The sequence below is a fragment of the Mus caroli genome, chromosome 2 (genome assembly GCF_900094665.2).
Source record: "Mus caroli chromosome 2, CAROLI_EIJ_v1.1, whole genome shotgun sequence".
NCBI lineage: Eukaryota > Metazoa > Chordata > Mammalia > Rodentia > Muridae > Mus > Mus caroli.
Window position 1 is genome coordinate 144,661,802 of NC_034571.1, and position 21,695 is coordinate 144,683,496.

General features: G+C 48.4%; 1 protein-coding gene across 4 annotated transcripts in view; it reads right to left on the minus strand.

The window, feature by feature from the left end:
- Positions 1-6,383: 6,383 nt before the first annotated feature.
- The window catches only part of Bcl2l1 (BCL2 like 1), a 51,733-nt gene continuing 36,421 nt past the window's right edge, over positions 6,384-21,695 (minus strand). For all 4 annotated transcript variants that reach the window (XM_021155074.1, XM_029471115.1, XM_021155070.2 and 1 more), the window contains exon 3: positions 6,384-8,003. In XM_021155074.1, coding sequence (XP_021010733.1) covers positions 7,866-8,003 — 138 coding nt within the window. In that variant the 3' untranslated portion in view covers positions 6,384-7,865. The remainder of the gene's footprint in view (positions 8,004-21,695) is intronic.

The window sequence follows — 21,695 nt, forward strand, 5'->3', positions numbered from 1 at the left end:
AAAAAAAAAAAAAAAAAAAAAAAAAAAAAAAGAACGGTGTTTTCAACTGGGTGGTTGGTGGCATCACACACCTTTCAGCTTTAATCCTGGCACTCAGGAGGCAGAGGCAGGTGGAGCTTTGAGTTAAAGGTTAGCCTAGTCTATCAAGCAAGTTCTAGGACATCCAGGGCTACAAAAGAGGCATTTTCAATTTGTAAGATCATCTGGCTAAAATTTTATAATATGACTCTTTAAATTCCTTAAGAATTCACAAGGACCTTTATGTTGAAATTATTCATGTGTAAGCTTACTGGAATGAGATGGCTTATGAGCTGAGAATAAATACTTTATGTGCTCAGCTCTCAAACATCAATGTGTGGATATTAAGTGAAAAAAAATCAAAGAACACATAATTTAGTTCACATACATTCATTTCTTTCTTTTTGTTGAGGCATTGAACATACATAGGGTGCTGGGTATAATGGTGCACACCTTTAATCCCAGCACTTGGGAGGTAGAGGCAGGCAGGCCTCTGTGAGTTCAAGGCCAGCCTGGTCTACATAGTGAGTTCAGGCTACTGTAGTGGGCCCCTGTCTGGAAAACAATGCAGTGGAGCTATGCTTTACATCCCAGCCATTTTTCCGTCCCTTTTGTGGTGGATAAGAACGGCCCCCATAGGCTCATCTGTATGAAGGCTTGGTCCCCAGTTAATGAACTATTTGGGAAAGATTAGGAGGTGTGGCCTTGTCGGAGGTGGTGTGTCACTGGAGGTGAGCTCTGAGTTTCAAAAGCATATGCAAAGCCCAGTGTCTCTCCCTCTGCCTGCCACCTGGGAATCAGGACGTCTGGAAAGTTCTCAGCTACTGCTCCAGCACCATGCCTGTCTGCTCCCCAACATGAGATAATGGACCCTCTAAAACCGTAAGCAAGCTCCCAATAAAATGCTTTTTAGGGGGAGGGGACTGTAGAGTTGGCTTAGTGGTTAAGAGACCTTGTTCTCTCAAAGGACCCAGGTTTTGAGTCCTAGCACTCACATGGAGGCTTACCACTTCCTCTGGCATCAGACATGCATGTGGTATGTGGTGCACATATGTGCATGCAAAGCAAAACACTCATACGCACAAAATAAATTTTAAAGAAGTTGGGGTTTTTGTTGTTTAAATAAGAGTTGCCTTGGTCATGGTGTCTCTTCACAGCAATAGAACGTTAATGAAGATGCCTTTCCCTGCTCTCACGTAGCAAGCTGGCCTAGAACTCAATATGTAGGTGAGGATGACCCTGAACTTCTGGTCCTCCTGCCTAACTTTAGCTCCTGAGTCCTGGGATCATAGGCAGACACTCACCGCTAACAGTGTGGCACCAGGATTTGAAATCAGATGTTTGTACCTGCTAGGCGAGCATTACCCACTGGCTACACTTCCAGTCCCAGCCCTCATTTCTCTTTTCTTCATATGAAGGGAAAGTTCTTGTTTTTCACCTCATGACACAGCTGTGATGATAGAGACAGAAAAGTCCAAAGCAAAATGTTTTATAATTAGAAAAAAAATTATTCTTTTTCAAGAGTGTGTGTACCACAACATGTAACTCTCAGAGGCCTACTGGCTTAGACCTCGGGTTCCCCTCCTTCCACCATATGTGGTCCTGGGGAGTGGCCTCAGGTTGCCAGCCATGGCAACAAGCATCTTCCAGCCTTGGCAACAAGCATCTTTATTCACAGAACCATTTTGCTGGCCTGCATACTGAAGCTGATCACTAGCTGTTGGGTTTACTGCATGGCTTGCTAATTTTGAAAACCTGTTTGAGTAGTTGGCCACAGCAGCTCTCACTTTTAGTCCCAGCACTCAGGACACTGAGATAAGAGGGTTGCCACAAGTTAGAGGCTAGCCTGAATGACACAGTGAATCCCAGAGCAACCTAGGTTTAGAGGGAAGGTATGGCTAAGCATCACCTAGCACAGTCCAGGTGCTGGGCTGGATTATCAGGACAGCAGAAAATGAAGAATCTAGTTAAGTAGAGAAACAGGTAACTACATAGGCTTTTGGTCCTAGCTCTGTGTGGTGGTGCAGGAATGCTGTGGGCGTATTGTACTACTGATTCCATGGGAGCTGTGGGAACAGATGCTCGTGGAGGAGTACCATCCTTCATGGGTTCTCATCCAGTCAAAGCAGGGAGGAGGGAAAGAGGGAGGGCTCTAGCATAGAGCTGCAGGCACAGCTACCAAGAGACATTCAGGTAGCTAGCCATTCTGATCAGAATAAGCCCCCAAATCAGGGACCTGGGGCTTGGGGAACCCTGAGAGAGCTGTGGGCTTGCTCTTTGTATGTGTGCTTCACTGTTTCTCAAATGCCATTGCAAAGTCAATTTGGAGCTGGGTGTGGCAGCTCGTGACTGTAATGCCAGCACTGGGGAGGTGCAGGTAGGAGGTGATTATTGCTTCTAGAGGACATGCTGGGATATAAGAGACCCTGTCTTAGCGTGTGAGAGTGTGTTCTGCTTGTACATATTTATGTGCACCTTGTATGTGCCTGGTGCCCTCAAAGGCCAGAAGAGTGACGGTGTCAGGTCCCCTGGAACTGTAGTTATAAGCAGTTATTCACATGTGAATAGGGCACAATTTAACAGAGAGCAACTTTGGGTTTATACTACAATCATTGTAGTATAAACATTCATTGAGGACATCGAGTATTAAATATTACAGCTAATGGCTAGGAGGTATCTCTCAGTTGATAGAATGTCAGCCTAGCACATGTAAGGCTCTGGACTTGATCTTTAGCATCACCCCCCTCCCCCTCAACTCCCAAAAGCCTTTTATTTTGAAACAGGATCTTACTATGTAGCTCTAGCTGGCTTTACATACTTTTAATTAATTCTAGTACTCAGGAGGCAGAGGCAAAGCTAATCACTGTGATTTTCTGGTCAGCCTGGTCCAGGCGAGCCAGGGATACATAGTGAGACAGGCTCAAAACCAAAACCCATTATTCTGTTTTGTTTAGTTCTTGTTGATATTGTTTTTAAGACAGAATCTCACGTACTGGTCTCACACTTGCTACATAGCCTAGGGCCACCTTGAATTTCCAACCCCCTTGGTCTCTGCTTCCTGAGTGCTGGGATTATAGGTATGTGCTATATTTACGTAGTGCTGAGGACTGAATGTGAAGGGCTTTGTACATACCACATGCATATTTGATACCCATGAAGACCAGAAGAGGGTGTTGGATCCCCTGGGGATGAATTATAGATGGATGTGAGCTGCCATGTAGGTAGTGGGAGTTGAACCCATGTCCTGAGCCATCTCTGCAGCCCCTAAATCTTTTTAAGAAGTTCCAACTACAGAACCGACACAAGTTGTCTCTGCCTCCTTTTAAAGGGGAGCCCAGGGGCCTTCAGCCAGTTCCTCCAATAGTGTGATGGCATGTCTACCATTGGGATTTGATCTGGATAAACGTTTTGTGAAAGCCAAATGAAGTGGCTCACACATATAAATCTCAGTACTTGCAAGACAGAGGCAACAGGGAATTCCAGGCCAGCTAAAGAGACAGAGCCAGACAATATCTCAACCTCCCAAATTGTGGACACCCCCCTCCCAAACTTTTGTGGAATATTATATAGCTTTAAGAAAGGAGGTGGGGCTGGAGAGATGGCTCAGCAGTTAAAAGAGCACTGACTGCTTTACCAAAGGTCCTGAGTTCAAATCCCAGCAACCACAGGGTGGTTCACAACCATCTGTAACAAGATCTGACTCCCTCTTCTGGAGTACTTACATATAATAAATAAATAATTTTTTTTTTTTTTAAAAAGATGAGTCGGGCAGTGATGGCGCACACCTTTATCCCAGCACTTGGGAGGCAGGGGCAGGTGGATTTCTGAGTTCGAGGCCAGCCTGGTCTACAGACTGAGTTCCAGGACAGCCAGGGCTATACAGAGAAACCCTGTCTCGAAAAAACAAAAACAAAAACAACAACAACAACAAAAAAAACAAACAAAAAAACAAAAAACAAAGAGGATGAAATATGTTGATTTGCTTTGGAGTTGCCAGTGAGTGCATTGGCATTTACGTGTGGCTACTGCGCCTTTGACAAGTTATACAGAAGAAAACAGAAGGCTACTTATGCTCACCATTTGTAGCATTTGCTTGTAATCCCAGCACTTGGGGAAGAGAATCTGTTCAAGGATAACCTGGGCTACATAGTGAGGTCCTATCTCAGAAATAAGGTAGACAAAAAATGCCCCCCAAGGGCTGGTGAGATGGCTCAGTGGGTAAGAGCACCCGACTGCTCTTCCGAAGGTCCAAAGTTCAAATCCCAGCAACCACATGGTGGCTCACAACCATCCGTAATGAGATCTGACTCCCTCTTCTGGAGTGTCTGAAGACAGCTACAGTGTACTTATATATAATAAAAATAAATCTTAAAAAAAAATGCCCCCCAAAAGGCTGTAGGATCAAAGCATGTTTTATATATGTATACTTGTCTATCTGAAAGATGCTCTGGAAGCACATGGAGAGTCTGGAGAGGGTCCTTGAGTGGCTAAGATAGGGAGCAGGGACTGGGGAGTTGGGGGAGGGAGCAGCCACCACAGCCAGCACTGACAGCCTGCTGCTGTGAGAGGGAGAGGTGAGTGGGCGGCAGGAGGCTTCCGTGGGAAAATGCTGAGAGGCCCAGGAGAGTCAGGTAGCTCCATACCCCAGTGATGGGAGACGCAGAAGTCCTTTAGTGATCAGAGCAAGGTGGGAAGACACTGGGCAAAGCTGTCCTGCCCGAGTTACAAGTCTCTGGCACTGAGCAAAAGCCCTATGGGTTGAGGTGGCTTTCAGGCGCCATTATGAAGTCACTGGAGGCAGTTAAGCCTGCTCAGAAAACAAACCATCTAATGGGGGGTGGGGGGGGGGCGGCCTCTACCTCCAGCAATAGCAACATCAAACTTGAAAGTAGCACTTCCTTGCCATGGAGGCTTGGCTGCCTGATGCTGGGGTCATCCCATTCAATTGTGACCAAATAGTGTGAGGGACCCTACCATATGCCCATTTCTCCAAGAGGAATGCTGTCATTCAGGAGCAGTAGGCAGTGTCATAAGGTCTATGGTGTCCCAGAGCACACACCCCTAAGTTCAGAGTAATAATAGCCAATGGCCTCTTACTGGTCTCTGGGGTTTTCCACAGCTTCCTTCTAAAAGGTTCTCATAGCATCTAGAGAGATTTAGGAGCTCATATGTTTCCTGACCAGGGCCAAGTCCATATCCCCCACCAAGAGCCAATCTGGCTTCTAAACACAAGGCTGCTCAGAGCCAGACATGGTAGTTTTCGTTCAGTCCAAAGAAAGACCTGACTCTTAGTTAACTCTTCCTCATTGCTCAAACCTCAGATTTCCTGGAAGCCTCTTGAGTTGTGGGGACTCTGAACAGTGCTTGTCTTCTAGACAGATCTCACTATGTAGTCCAAAACAGCCTGGAACTCTATGCAGACCAGACTGGTCTTAAACTCAAGAGATCCAGCTGCCTCTGTCCCCGTCCCCCGCCCCCCTCCCGCCCCTGCAGGCTGGGATCAAAGGTGTGCTCCCCCACACAGAGCCTCCTGATTGCTTTTTATTCAGGATTCCTCACTAACTCCAAAAAGGTCACTACCTCTTCCTTTACTTGAGACAGGGTTTCTCTGTATAACTCTGGCTGTCTTGGAACTCACTATGTAGATCAGGCTGTCCTCAAGTTCACAGCGATCCATCTACTTCTGCCTCCCAAGTGCTGGGGATTAAAGAAGTGTGCCTCTATGCCTAGCTTATGTCTGAATAGATATGCACATGTGTGAGGGCACATATGCTTGCATACAGGCAGAGTTCAGAGAGGGTATCACATCCCTTGGTACTAGAATTCCATGTATTTGGGGGAATCCTCAGCGTATTAATCTAAATTCTGGTCCTCAGGTCTGTGCAGCAAACATTCAACCTCTGAGCCACTGCTCCAGCCCTAAAGCGTCATCTTTTCTCTAGAGCCATCTCTAATTCATATGAAACTCTTGAGACCTATCTTAATAACGTTACCTCAGATTTGGTCAGTTTACCCTCAAATCTGTCATCACGTCTTGCCAGAAGATACTGGCTTTCTCACGAAAGCCCTAAGTCAACCAGCACCATAGTCTACACCTATCTTCTCCGCTAGTCTTAAAAAGGCAGACCTATGCTACAACAGGGCTCAGGAAAACTCTTGTCCAGCAACTGTGACTATTGGGCTCACCAGAATGTCAGCTCTTAGCATGCTCAATTAACACCACTTCTCCCAGTAATGTACAGAAATGTGGAGACCAGAAAGAAGTCTGGGGTTGAAGGAACTTGGTAAGCCACCCCATCCCAGGCAGCAGAGCCAGAGCCCAGCAGTTTCCCCCTTACCCATGCGGCGCAGAGCCGAGGCTGTGGTTCACAGAGTCACAGACACCATTTATTACTGAACTGCACTTTCACCTTCACACAAACTATTTCAAAGAGCTGGAACAAGTGTAGGGTGAGGGGAGAGGAGGGACAGGTGCCCCTCAGAAGCCAGGACCCCTGGTGGGCTTCCCCAGGCAAGGGCAGGGAGGGAGCATCAGGCTGTCAGTCTCTGGGCACCAGCTCTCCACGGCCACGCGCACAGCAAGCCAGCAGCTCCTCACACATAAATACAGACACGCTTAACAAAAATAGTATATCATCTTCACAAGGAATAAAAACTAGTCTCGAATATGTACAGCAGAGAGCCCGGGGTGGCCAGAGCTGAGCTGGGACCCACAGGGATGAGACAGGCCAAGGGTGGACAGAGGAGAGAGAGGCCTGAAGGGCTCCTGGCCAGGCCATTTTGACCTTGGCAGCCCTGCTGCCCAGGCTAGGTGGGGGCAGAACACAAAGACAGGCCCTTGCCGTCCCCCTTGCCTGGGCGCCAGGCTCTTCTTCCTGCCCTTCCTGCCTGAGGTAGGGAAGCCCCCGGGGCTCCCACAGCTGCTCTGTTTAGCTTCCCCTCACTTCTGGGCTGAGGCCAGAGTCCCTTGACCCTGTGGCCAACACCCAAGGCAAAGATGCCACAGGCCAATCTTGCAGGAAGTGAGGCAGCTGAAGTCATTAACAGCTCTGGGGCACCTATCTTGGGCCCATTGGTCCCTCAGTCATGGTCATGGGAGCCAGGGGAGGGGTGGTCAAGGATCTTGGGGGGATGCTAAGCTGCAAGAGCCACCCTAGCTCTAGCAAGGTGGACTTTCAGCAGCTAAGCCCCTCCTCCTGGGTGGGGCTAGACTCTAGCCAGAGGCCTCAGGAGAACATTCAGACCACAAGTGGGGGCTTTGGCCAGGCCACAGGTGGGGAGGAGGTTCTGGTCCTTGTCTCATTATCCCAAGCAGCCTGGATTTCTAGTTAGTCAAAAGGGCTAAAAGCACCTCACTCAATGGCTCTTGGGGGGTGGAGATGGGAAGGAGGAGGGAGACCCAGAGACACAGCGGGATGGGAAATGATCAAGTCTGAGGCCACACACATCAAAACCAAGGCAAGCTAGTCTCCTTCAGGGGAAGAGCTCCCTGCTGGAAAAGCATTCCCGAGAGGCTCAGGGGTAAATAGGGTCCCACCAACAAGACAGGCTCTCCTCCCTCACACACCCCTCCCTGCTCCTACCAGCCTCCAAGGAGCTGGTTTAGGGGAAAACCTTGTGAATTTTGAGGTCAAGGGAACTGAGATGTGGGGGGAAGGTGGCTTTCACAGAAGTGTGGTAGATCCTAGAAAGCTAACTGCAGGGGACTCCATCTAGGCCCAACCCTGTGATAGGGCAAGGGGCGTGAGTTGCATGTAGTGGTTCTCCTGGTAGCAATGGTGGCTGAAGAGAGAGTTGTGGTGGGGGCAGGGTGGGAGGTGAGAGGTGAGTGGACGGTCAGTGTCTGGTCACTTCCGACTGAAGAGTGAGCCCAGCAGAACCACACCAGCCACAGTCATGCCCGTCAGGAACCAGCGGTTGAAGCGCTCCTGGCCTTTCCGGCTCTCGGCTGCTGCATTGTTCCCGTAGAGATCCACAAAAGTGTCCTATAGGGACAGAGAAGGAAAGATAGACACTGTGTGAATCTTTGCACAGAATGGGCAGAAAGGGTCATCTCCATGTCACAGCACTAGTGCCCACCATGGTTAGAGAAAAGGTTAAAGCTGACCTTCTGAAGCCCAGCTGGGGAAGACCAACCCGGCTTACTGCTGAGAACACAGGTGCAGAGAGTGTGTTATGCCTTAAGAAGCAACAGACAGCTTGGAGGGAACACCAGCAGGGACTACTAGGAGACAGGGGCATGCAGGAGGTGGCACATAGGGTGTCATCACAGCACTAGAGGCTGAGTGGACACCAAGACGACTGTCAGGCTCTGGCTTGCCCATTACTAGACTACAAGGAGGGGGGGTTCTCAGAGCGGTTTCACTGGGGCACTCAGTTAGTGGTCTTGGGACGTTCGTTCAGACAGGAGATTCTTCCCCTTGTAAAGAGACCTCAGCCAGAGCTGGCTAGTAGGTGGGGAGAGCATAGCAGAACATTCAACATGGACACAGAGAGGCCATTTCTGTTCCCACCCCAGGGCTGTCAGTCTTGTACCAAGGAGGAATGCTCTCTGCCACGAAGCTTAGTCATCAGAAGAGTACATGACTCAGTGGGACAGCCAGCACATGGACACGATAGCCTTGAGGCCAGCAAGGCTCTTTCTCAGGCAGCTGGGACTTTTGAGAAGCAAGGAACCTGATTAAGGTCACCATACTAGGTCACTGATACAAACAGAATCCAAACTTGGTACTTGGCCCCTAGAAATAAGTGTTGAGCATATGTCTGTGGAATTAAATGTTGATGTTAGAGCCCATGCTATTGCTTCTATGGGGGTCTGTCAGTCTCCATCTGGTCTCAGTTGGCTAGGTGGAGGCTCCCTGATAAGACTTCCATCTCCAGGGGCTCAGGGCCCCACCTCCCAGTGTGCTCATTCAGGATGCAGCCTGGTCCATTTCTTATCTTCTGATAACCCACCCCACCACCATGCACTGCAGAGAAAACTGCTTAAAAACACTGACCAGGTCACTGTCGACTGGCCAGGTTACTGCACACTGAACACAGTCCCCACTCTAGCGGCTTCCTCAGTACTGAATGGGGCATCTTTGCATCCTGGTACCTAGCAGTAGGATGGCACAAGCTCTGAGCAGACTGACTCAAAAAGATCAGTATTTATGATGCTTTTGAAGAAGCAGTAGTGAGCCATGAGCCCTTATGGCTCCTCCTCATCCACTTAGAGAACCAGAAGCAGCAAGCAGATGGTAAGTCCTTTCTGCTCACAACACATCCGACTCTCCAAACTCTTCGTCCTCCCAAGGTGTCCTCACACCAGAGCTGTCTGCCTCCCTCCCCATAGCTGTAGACCAGTGAGTCTCTCTTGTAAAAGTAACTTTTATTGGCCTGTTGTAATTGTTGTCTGGGAGGCTTACTGTCTCTGTCTGCTAACCTAAGCCTTGTCCTGGAAGATTCTAGTCTCCATACCATCTAATCTAGACCTAGAATGTTTTCAGCCTCTGAGATTTGCTGCTGAATAAGCTCATCCTTTGTTGTTCTTCCTGAACTTTGGCTGGCTGGTTCAACTCAGCTGTTCTGGCTCAGATTCCTCTCCCAGCTGACTGATTCAATCTGGCTTCTCTCTTGGCCTCTGAATTGCTCTACCTGGCCTCAAACTAACTCTAGCAGCCTCCTCCTTCTCAACTCTACTGTCCTGCTCTGCAGGAACTCTCTTTTCCTGTACTGTCTCTCCCTTAGTAGCTTCCCTTCCCTTTCATCTTGTGAGAGTTAGGCATATTTTTTTTTTTTTTTTTTTTTTGGTTTTTCGAGACAGGGTTTCTCTGTGTAGCCCTGGCTGTCCTGGCACTCACTTTGTAGACCAGGCTGGCCTCGAACTCAGAAATCCGCCTGCCTCTGCCTCCCAAGTGCTGGGATTAAAGGCGTGCGCCACCACGCCCGGCTGAGTTAGGCATATCTTATTCTGTCAAATCTTTACCTGATTTGTCACTGTGTCTGCCACTCAACTAGACATCACTTTCAAACATGGGCGCTTCCTTCTACAAACTAATTTTACTTTCGTTGTTTGGTATTAAAGGTGTGAAATAAGAGCGTGTCTGTGTTCCAGCGAGAGGGATTAAAGGTGTGTGCCAAGGGCTGTGCCACACTAACTAGAAAAAGGTTCAAATATCCTAACACTCTCTGCCCCCTACGCTGCCTATATGGTGTCTTTGTGACCACACTGTCTAGAGCATCCACACTTGTGCCCACCCCAACCTTGCTATAGGTCCTTTTCTCAGCATACTATGTTCTTTTCTTTCTCCTCTCCTCTTCCACTCCTTTTCCAGAGACAGGACCCAGAATTCTCAATCCTCCTGCCTCAGCACTAAGGTTACAGGTAGCCACACCCAACTCCTCAGCACTTCTCATGGCCACAGCATACATTCTATTTTGCTACAATTTGCCTCCTGTACTAGGTATGTCTAGTTGGGAGCTGAGATCCTGTCTTGTACTTAGAAAAGGGTCTGGCAGAGAAAGCTCACGACACACAGATGGTAAGTTAGGCTGGTGCTAACATTCAACCCCTCCTGGTTTTGCCATCTCTCTTTGCTGCATCATATTCTCTTGTATTACCCTCTACATTTGTAAGTACACTCTGATCTTCACAACAAAGTGGCCTGGTGACATAGTTTTGAGTTCATCCCTGGGAAGTTGAGCAACACATGACTGCATACAAGGAGAACAAATACACTGCACGTCTGCTAAGCCCCAGCTATTGCTCCATCTTCCCGTAGGGCCCTCAGAGGTAGGTGAGAGTCTCATTTCCCAACCGAGGTAAGACGTCTGGTGCTTAAGGCTTGGAACACATTAACTAACAGGTAGTAGAATGGTGCCAGCCTGCAGGGATGGCCTGCCTTCACAGGACAGGGCTGCTGTGTCCTATACAATACGTGGCATGTGTGAGGCCCTGAGGTCCATCTTTAGTAAATCAGAGTGCCTGCTGTTCCAGTTTCCATCTGTTGGAAATGGGAGACCTTTCACAGTACCATAGGGTTTTAAGGCAAAGGCGGCAGAGCCAAGCCCTGGGCAGAAAGCAGTGGCTAGCTGTGCCTTTGTTTCATCCATCCTGGTCAGTCCCTATTCGCCTTGGCAAACCAGAAAACTTAGGAAGACTGAGGATGTAGCACAGTTGGTAGAGTGTCTGGCTAGCCCGCATGAAGCCTTAGGTTCCTGATACCCTACATATAACTGGTATGGTGGCGCATGTCTAGAACTCCAGCATGAGGGAGATGGAGGCAAGAAGTTGAGAAGTTCAGGGTCATCCTCAGATACATGCGGAGTTTGAGGCCAGCCAGTTAAGTAGGCCCAGGTAAAGCAACAAAACGAAGAATGAATAGAGTCCTGGGCTGTGGGAAGAAAAGAGGCCACAGCTAAAGAAAGAAGACTTGGTTATCTCAAGGGGCCACAAGGAATCAGGGACACTGGGGTGGTTGCCAAAACACAGAGCCTGGCTCCCGCCCTGGAACTTTCCTGAAGTAGAGTGACTGACAGCCACAGGAAATTTTCGGCACTGGGGCTGGGCTGGAGTAAACAGGCCTTGTCCCCACGAAGGCACAAAGCGTTCACTGTCCAGGAACAGTCATTCCAGGGAGGAGGGGACACAGAGAACAAGGCACCGACCACTCCTGTTTCTGTTCCTAAGCTGCATTCTTGGCCAGGGTGTTCTTGCTCAGAGCTCCTTCTCCTGACGGCAGTAGGGCTTTCAAGGGCGTGGATCCTGGTAGTGGCTTTTGCAGAGAACGGAGCAGAATGGGGCGTGCTGTTCCCGGGGCGGGGGCTGGAGAAGCTGTGGTGTGGGTATATTTAGCCCAGGTTCACACGACATACTTGGAAACAAACAGCCATTTTCTCAGCGGGCGGCTGCTTTGGGTAAATAAACAGGACTGTTGCGCTCTTAGGTCTGGAAAAGCAAAGATAAGCCTCCACTGCTCCTCAGGGCTCCCACTGATTTTACTACGAAGTGGACAGGGGACTGAAGTCATAAATACTCCCAGGAACCCCAGGCCCAAGGTCCGCTGGACTCAGCATGGGCTAAAGTGAAGAGAGAGAAATCCCGTGGCGTTGCCTGCTGCCTGTGTGTGGAGTACAGTGTGGCTGGGGACACAATGCTAATGACCTACCCAATAGTCATAGACTCCCACCAAGCACAACAAATTCACAAGGCCAACCCACAGCAGGTTTGGAGTAGAGCCCAGCCTCAGTCAGACTCCAGTTTTCCTAACTTTCACTCCAGAAGTCCAGTCTAGGACCCATCTAAAGGTCTTTCCTTCCAACATCACAGAGTTTCCAGTAGTCATGGCCACATACACTGAGGGGCCTGACAGTCTAGTCTCCACTCCCTCTTCAAAACTAACTTTTTCCTCCCCGCCCCCTCCTTTCTTTCTTTCTCTAATTTTTTTCCAGACAGGGTTTCTCTGTATAGCTCTGGCTATCCTGGAACTCACTTTGTAGACCAAGCTGGCCTCAAACTCAGAAATCCGCCTGCCTCTGCCTCCTGAGTGCTGGGATTAAAGGTGTGCGCCACCACCGTGGCCCAGTTCTTCAAAACTTTCTTCCTCAACCAGCCCACGAAATCCACTGTGGAGTTCCCTCTTCCCTGCTTACTTCCTCCCAACTCTGCAGCCAACTTCTCTCTGTGTCCCAGGGTCTCTACACTTCCAGTTACATCACTAACGTTCACAGAGCAACTACCATGCTTCAAGGCCAGTCCTGGAGATAGGCAGTAAACAGGACTTCCAGATGTTTTATGTTCTAGTACATTCTTAGCAGTAGTGAGATTACCTCTAAAGGGGCCCTGTGAAAAATTCGTAGCTATTCTAACTGTGGTTATACACAGTGCATAAAAACAGTATTTCATTATACTATTCTAATTTTATGGGAAGGGATTTAGTATAAAAGTAAAGAGATTCTTTTTTTTATTTCCAAGATTTATTTATGTATTTATTTTATGTATGTGAGTACACTGTTACTGTCTTCAGATACACCAAGAGAGGGCATCAGATCCCATTACAGATGGTTATGAGGCACCGTGTGGTTGCTGGGAATTGAACTGAGGACCCCTGGAAGAGCAGTCAGTACTTTTAACTGCTAAGCTATCTTTCCAGACCCAAGAGATTCTTGAGGGAAGGTTTGAAAGACAAGAGAAGGTGGTGGAGTGGAGGCTGGCGAGGGACTTGGTGGTTGAGAGCACCGACTGCCCTTCCAGAGGACAGTCAGTCAGAGGACAGCTTTGCCCTTTTCAGCAGCCACACAGAGCCTTATAACCATATGTAAGGTGACTCTAGTTCCAGAGGACCTGATGTGCTCTCTGGCCTCTGCTGGTACTACATACATGTGGTGCACAAATGTAATTCAAGCAAAACACCCATACAAATGAAATAATATAAAAAAGTAAGAAAAAGGAAAAGAAAGTATCACAAAAAACAGTAAGGTCATTTCATAGACCATGGGGCTTAGAAGCAAGAGTGGGAGTATCTGCTATGGGTAGAGTCATCAGGAAAGTTGAGGAGGCCCCGATGATGGGCCAGTGCCAGCCAGGGGAGGGCTAAAATGCCTTAGGTGCAAAAGAGCATGTTCCCAGGGCCTTGGATGTTGCTCAGTGACAGAGCACTTGCTTGGCATACTTAATGTCTTCAATTTTATGGGTAGCACTAAAAAAAAAAAAAAATCAGGTTCCACCAGAAATTCTAAAGGCACAAAGATCTTGGCAGGATAGAGAAGGGAAGCCCCTATCTTTGTGCTGGTCTCCCCTATCAGTCTTGGGACAGAATGCAAGCAGGACCAAGCCTAAGCCAGACCTTGAAACCTAGCTCACCTAATCAGGTGTAGACTGACTTTTAGACAGATTTCTGCCCAAAGGCAGCTAACTGAATGACTCAACTTCCCTCCTCAACTAACTACGACACCAAAGACGTCATGGTGACATGATGTCTGGGAGGGCAGGGGCTCACCAGAGGCTGAGTATAGTCCCAACCTGAATGCAGCTCTCTTCCCTTTTCTCTCTCACCTGTATCCACACTTCCTTCTTCCCAAGTGTGATCATGAGCAAAGTTACTCATCTCTCTGGTTTCTAGTGTCTGGTTTCATTTGTTAAGAAGTAAGAAGAAAGCCCTATGTGACAGCTGGCTGCAGTACTCAGGACTGAACCCATGCTAGACAAGTGCTCTCCATAGAGCCGCACATTCTCGGCACTCTGTTTAAGAGATGGGGTCTGACTGTGTTGCCCAGGTTGGCCTTGAACTTTACCTGCAGCAAAGACTACCCAGAAGCTTGAGATGCTTCTGCCTCAGCCTTCCAAATGGCTGGAATTACAGACCCGGGTCACCGGTTCTGGTCCTTTATCGTGTATGTGCCAGTCTGAGCACTTTACCTCTGGTAGCCCATATTCCCCAACCATCTATGCTCCAATTCACTTGAAAGATGATTCTTTGTCCTGTCTCCCCCATTGCTTCTGACCTGTTATCTCTAGAGCCTGGCACTGTATTTGGAATGTGGCAGGTCCTATAAAGGTCTCTACTGTAGATAAATGAATGAAAACTTGTGTTTAATGTTCAAGGCATTTTTAATAACCCTTGCAAATGTGAATGTGGAAGTTCTAGGTCACTCAAGATCCTTATATAAGTGGTGATGGGTTTGGGGTTTTTATTCATTCTGATGTCCTCTTGTGAGGTGCTGATCTGCCCTTTCTATAGGTCAGCTCATCAGCTGTCCCCACATACTGCCACTGGGTACCACTTGTTGCCCACTTGAAGCCTACATATCTGAAGCAACAATTAGGCTGGGCTCTTCTCAATTTCCAAACAATAGACCTTCTGCTGCCCTGATAATGAGCCATGCTCGTGTACCTCTGCGAAGGGAAGAGGAAAGTAAACTGTGGCTCAGAGTCATTAAGAGACCTTGCCAAAGTGGGTAGGGTAGTTTAAGCCCAAAGTGTCAGGCAACAAAACCCATATTCTAGGCCATGGTCAGGGTCTGGGTCCTTCAAAGAGAGTATGGTGGTCTAAAGCTATCAGCCAAATGAAAGAGTCCCATCCAGTCAGTTGAGAGGAGCCCCAGGGAGAGGACATGATGAGAACCAGGGAAAGTGAAACCTCATCCTGGCTTCAGTGAGGAACAAGCAAGCCCCTGTGCCAGACAGTGCTTCCTTCCTCCTGGGTGACTCTGGAAAGCCACCAGGCCTGTGCCCACTGCTTCCTTCCTGATCAGTTATTTCAGGAAAGATGTGGGTGGAGAAGAGGAAGGGGCTCCTCAAAGTGACACCTCGCAAGAAATGGTGGCAGTGTGCCTGTCCCTGGCCTTGGCATGGTCTTGTGTGGATAGATTGTAAGTCATTTGCAGAGTCACCTGCTCCTAGCCTCAGTTTCTTCCAGCTGAGTAGACAAATGAGACCTAGTTAGAAGATCCCTGGGAGGCAGTGGGGGAAGGGGTGACACACAGAGTCCTTATCTCTCTCCGCAGGAGTGCAGGCAGCAGCTCAGAAGGAGTGAGGCTTGTGGCTGGAATCCACTTCCCCTGGCACTCCCGGGGGAGCTGTTGACTTGTGTGATGCGAGGGAAATGATCTCTCCTCTACCCTGAGGAACAGAGACCTGGATGCGGGTGCTCTAGACAGGCACATCAGTGGGGTGGGAGCAGAGGCAGCCAGGGGCAGTGTTGCCACTAGGGGCTGCAAATGCTCAGTGAAACAAGGTGATCTTTTGACTGCATCCTGGCTGACGGTCTATGTGGCTGAGGCCATGTGAGCTTCAGGGAATCTTTGGGGACATTTTCACATCTTCCTTTAACTCTGTTGGTCATCTGTCAACCTCTTTTCTCCTTCCCCTTCCCCCACCATTAGTTCTAAGAAGAGGAGCCTGACAGATGTGCTCATTTCTCAGAACAGGAAGCGGCTGTGCAGGGAGGAGATAACACCTCACTGGGGAATGGAGAAGCATCCGGCAGAGCAAGGGAGGCCTTCCATCTGGCCAGCTTTGAAACAGCCTACTCAGATGGGCACCAGGAGAGCATCACAAGCGTTCTCTGGGGCAGACCTGCTCAATAGAGTTTGCAACCACCTACTCCCAGAGGGCAGGTGACATGACAACCAGTATGCACTAGACCAATGTCTTGAGTTTAAGAAATCACCCAGGCCTCATAACAGCCACGAGGAGTGCAAGGCATGCTGTAATCCCAGCATCAACTCTGAGTCACGGCTGCCATGAGTCTGAGGACAGCATGGTCTATATAGTGAGCTCCAGGCCAGCCAGGACTACATATGACATTCTCAACAACGAAACCAAACAAAATCCTGAAGAGTAAATGCTGTTCTTACTCTTCATGTCACAGACAACACAGGACTAAAGAAGCATATGTCCCCAAGGTCATGTCACACATCTCAGGTGATGGTGAATCCTAGTAGCCTGGTTTTAGAGCCCAGCAAATCATTGCTCTGGGCAGTGCAGCATGCTTTGTGAGGCCTCTTTTCTCAACTCAGTCCTCTCATCTCAAGCATGGTGACTTTCTATTCACTCTCAAGTAGATGATAACAATGCTCTAGTCTCCCCATGTTCTGGGCCAGAAGGACACTCAGGCCTCGAGAGTGACCTGTGTGTGACTGTGTGACTGGCTCCCTGGATCTAGGTGCTAAGAAGAGAACCCTGGTCCTCTGATGAGCCATCTGTCACTCCAGCCTTAGAATCAATTAACATTTCAATCCACCTTTGCATGAGGTCCCCCAACATTACCATCTCTCTGATGGAGTAAGAGATAGACGGCCATGATCACACAGAGTTTGTCCCATGTATATGATCTACATCAGCAGGAGGTTACAGTCATTCCATGGCAGTCTCTCCTTTCTGTATAGAGCACTGTACATTTGGCTGGAAAACCATTCTTTTAGGGAGCGAGCACTTCTACTTATCCAAAGATCTGGATCTGTTCTCATCTTTGCTGTTCCAGCTGCCAAGGAAGGTAGCTATGGACAGAAGCAACTTTGCCAGGCTTCCTTGGCCAGGGCTAGTTTCCTGTCTGAGTGTTTCTTCACATGTGAACTGGAGGTGCTTCCTGGATAAGAATAAGGCTGACTTACTTCCCACCAAGCTAGGCTGTCAGAGCAGAGTACGCACATAGCCAGCAAGTTTGGCAAGTAGACTAAGATGTTTAATTCTGAACATCTTATCTATGAATGGGATAAAAAAAATGACCTCAATTCAGATTACTACAAGGATTCACCACCACATATGCAAATCATGACACACAGTCAACTCTGAGGAAATGTTAGGAACAACTAGTGTTAGATTCATTATTAGCCAAGGCACAGTTTGAGTCTCCCATGACGAATGTGTGTGTGTGTGTGTCCTTATCCTCAACCAGGACCAGGCTGTTTCTCTCCTCACGTGCCATATTTTCTTCCTCAGGTTCTTTGGCATACTGGTCTTTCAGCCCAGCTTTCTCCTACTCTTAGGCTCATAGGGACCATCTTCAAGGAAGCCATCTGCTCACTTTTTCCATTTAACCATAACTTCTGGTCTCTGGGCCTAGGCTGGTGCTTGGCCCAGCGAAGGTGCTGAAGTCGAGTTGGTTCCCTCTTCATTCTCCTCGTTCTTGGCAGCACCACAGGAAGGCCTTGCAATATCAAGCAACTAGGCAGGAACCTGGCGCTCTCCAGACCCAGGTCCTCAGAGGAGCGTGCACAAGGCTGGGAAGCATATGGGAAAGTACTACAAAAGACATCTTCTCTGAGTACACAACATCAGTCCTAGAACTTGGGAGGCAGAAGCAGGAGATCCTTGAGCTAGAGGCCAGCCTAGTCTATATACTGAGTTCCAGGCCAGCCAAGATGTATAGTAAGACCCCTGTCTCAAAACAAGCAAGAAAGCACACAAGCACACAAATCCACGGCACTCTGGGGGCCAGTGAGATGGCTTTGCAGGTAAAGGTGTTGTTGCCCATGTCTGATAACCTGAGTTTGAACCCCAGAACCTACACAATGGGAGAGAGCCAACTTCCATAAATGTGCTGTAGCACCTGTGCCCCACCAGATAAATACATGTAATAATAATAATAAATGGCATCTTCTGCACTGTGTTGGAACAAATGGGGTCCACAGCAGCTTCTCCTGCCTCCTTCCCCTCAGTCATACTCAGCCTCTCTCAATGCTGGGCAGGATGGGTTTTTCTTCTCAGCTCCATTGCTAGTTAGTTAGCTTGAGATAAGTCCACTCCCCTGTCTGGTGTTTCCCTACCTATAAAGTGAAGGAGGGGCTAGAGAGATGGCTCAGCTCCCAGCACCCACATGTTGGTTCACAGCAATACATAACTCCAAATCCAATGTCCTCCTCTGACCCCCAAGGGTACCAGACACATACATAGAGAATGCACAGACCTATATGCATGGAAAACACACTCATACATTAAAAAAAAAAAAAAAAACCTCAAACAAACAAATAAGTGAAAGAGATCCCATCACAGGGATTCTGAAAGGAAGGGCTACTGGGAAGAGGAAGAAAGGAACTCATTTGGGTCCTTTTAGGGGCATTCAAAAGGTTAAGTACCCCATGTGTGAAGGTAGAGACCCAACATTCCAGGAGGATGTGTTGCTGCAAAAGGGCCTGTCCCTCCTCTAGCTAAAAGCCCAATGGCTCTGGCTCTCCATCCTGGGGAATTAAGGAGAAGAGGACAGTGGTTCATCTATGAGCCAGGGCAAGCTTCCAAGTGGTCAGACTTTCTCAAGCACTAGAGCCTCAACCTCTTCACCCTAGCACTGCCTCCAACTAGTCCGGACAAGTCCTGGGTATTTTCAGCCACCTTTATCTGATTAGAAATGTTTGGAATTCCACTGGCTGAAGGCAAGCAATCTGGAGGATTATGCAATGGGTACAAATCTCCAGAATGCCCTTCCCTCTGCTCTTCCCCCTCGGCTACGCATGAATGCACCCCACCCTCCAAATATCTGAAACCTTAGAGGTCTTTGTGGGCCACATCCACAACCCAGGCTCCTCAGCCCTTCACCGTGCAGAGCTACAGGCTGCAGACACTCAGGGGAGTGCCACCCAAAGGTGTGCTATCCAAGCAACTGATAATACACATCATTACCACGAAGTCCAGAACAGCTAACTATCTGCTCAGGTATATGGACTCCTCAGAAATCTCAGTGTCATGATGTGTGGCTCAATAGATGGACACTGAAATCTAGGTACTTGTCCAATGACCACCAGATAGAAGTCAAAGACTGGTCTTAGGCCTCCTGACTCCTGGGGCAAAGACTCTGCTGAGCCTGATGTTCTAGGGTACAAGAACAGCTGCACTCACTCCACAGGCATGGCAGCAGAATCAAATGGCCCATGGTTTATGCCCAATAAATGTTTTGATTCCAGCTAAAGATGCATGGCACTTCCCACAGTCTGTTAGTTTTAGCTTTATTTAAAACAGCTAGGACGTGACTGGCTCCATAGCTCAGGGGTTAGAGCACTGGTCTTGTAAAACAGCTAGGACCCATCCCAGGAAAGTCTTGTTATATAACCCAGGTTGGAGTTGAATTCATTTTGTAAGCAGGCCTTGAACTCCAATGATTCTATTCCCTTGGCCTCAAGTGCTCAGTGAACAAGCACGCAGTAAGTTCTTCCTTTGCTGCCCTTTTCCACACCCGATGCTCTTAGGCTTGGAAGTTGGAGATGATTTTGAGGAAGAGATACCATATGCCCTCTGGTTCCCTCCACATCTCAAGAGACAGTAAAGGAAGGATATATTGATTGTTCTGTTTCAACTTGCCTACTCACCACCCATCAGCCATCTGTACAGGCCCTCTTGTAAGCTAGGCTGCCTGGAGTTAGGAGCAGGAAGGTTCAGACAAGTAGACCTGTTTATCTTTGGGCTTTCTTTTATCCAATCTGTACTGTATCAGGTGGTGAGCACTGATGAGCTGGGGACAAAGCAGTGAGCTAGTCAAAATTCCCTGGGCCTGAGCCCTGAGCGTCCTCTGCCTAGGTCTAACAGATCTCCACAGGAAAGATATTGAACCAAGATTGTGCATGGGCTTTAAGATAACTAGAGGTGGGGCTGGAGAGATGGCTCAGTGGTTAAGCGCACTGATTGTTCTTCCAGAGGTCCTGAGTTCAAATCCCAGCAATCACATGGTGACTAACAACCATCTGTAATGAGATCCGATGCTATCTTCTGGTGTGTATCACCAGCTACAGTATACTTTAAAAAATAAATAAATAAATAACTAGCGGTGCCAGTTGTGGTGGCACATGAATTTAATCCTAGTACCTAGGCAGAGGTAAGTGGATTTCTGTGAGTTCAAGGCCAAACATTGCCCCCAGAATGCAGCTAAAGAAAGAAGTGGTCTCGGGGAAGGTGTGGCTAGGCGAGTAACAGAGCCTGCTTCAGGCCAGAAAAGGCAACCCAGTGCCAGGCACAGAGCTGGCAGCTCTATAGAGAACAAAGACCAGAGTGTGCCAGGCATGAGGGGCCTAGTGAGGCAGCATCGTGGGGGACGGGCACGCACAAACGTGTAGGTGAGGTCCATGGAGATCAGACAGCCGAGAGCAGAAATGAAAACAGGCTGGGTCCCAAAGGGCAGCAGCTTCAGCTCTGTAAACACCAGCCAAGCGGAGGAAGGTTCAGGTGCAGGTCTGGGGACCCAGCTGAGCTCAGCAGGAGAATGGGACCTCCCCAGTCTCCTCCATCAATGATGATGACACTAAGCTGAACAGAAGCCACAGACACGCCTGGGCAGAGCCATCTTCTCAGGTCCCACAATTCCAGATGGTCTTTTCCGAGGACCCTCTGTTTGATCCAGCCAGTTCCACCCACAAGCTCTCGAAGATCCTATCCCTTCCCTACCCAATGGGTCTCTGAGAGCATGGCTGCAGGTGCGGGGCAAAGTCAGAATTGCTGTAACTGCCAGGCCAGCAGTGCCTGACCTACATCTCCATGCTTGGTTGCATGAAAGAAAATACCAGGGCTTTCCGTTAGTGCTCACTAGATGCAGCTGGTTCAGGGAAGCCTGAGTTTTTTGAAGGCCTGTCAAGAGTAGGACAAGTATGATCTGGCTTTGGGGACCTCTACAGATTTCAGAGATCAGAATCTTCCTTTTACCAAGGTCCCCACTGAAGCTTTCTTTTTCTAATATATTATCCTTATTAAGAAAACATCAACGGGGCTGGTGAGATGGCTCAGTGGGTAAGAGCACCCGACTGCTCNTCNNAAGGTCCAGAGTTCAAATCCCAGCAACCACATGGTGGCTCACAACCATCCGNAACGAGANCTGGCGCCCTCTTCTGGAGTGTCTGAAGACAGCTACAGTGTTCTTACATATAATAAATAAATAAATCTTAAAAAAAAAAAAAAAGAAAACATCAACAACAACAACACACACAGAGGAGAGAGAGAGAGAGAGAGAGAGAGAGAGAGAGAGAGAGAATATGCACGATTGCTCAGTGATTCATTTGGGAGAAAAAAAAAATCCCAAACTGCTTTTCTTTTCTTTTTTTTTTTGGTTTTTCGAGACAGGGTTTCTCTGTATAGCCCTGGCTGTCCTCAAACACAGAAATCTGCCTGCCTCTGCCTCCCAAGTGCTGGGATTAAAGGCGTGCGCCACTACTGCCCAGTGACAGTTGGTTTGTATTTTTTTTTTTTTTTTTTTACAAACCACTGGGGTGACTTTAGT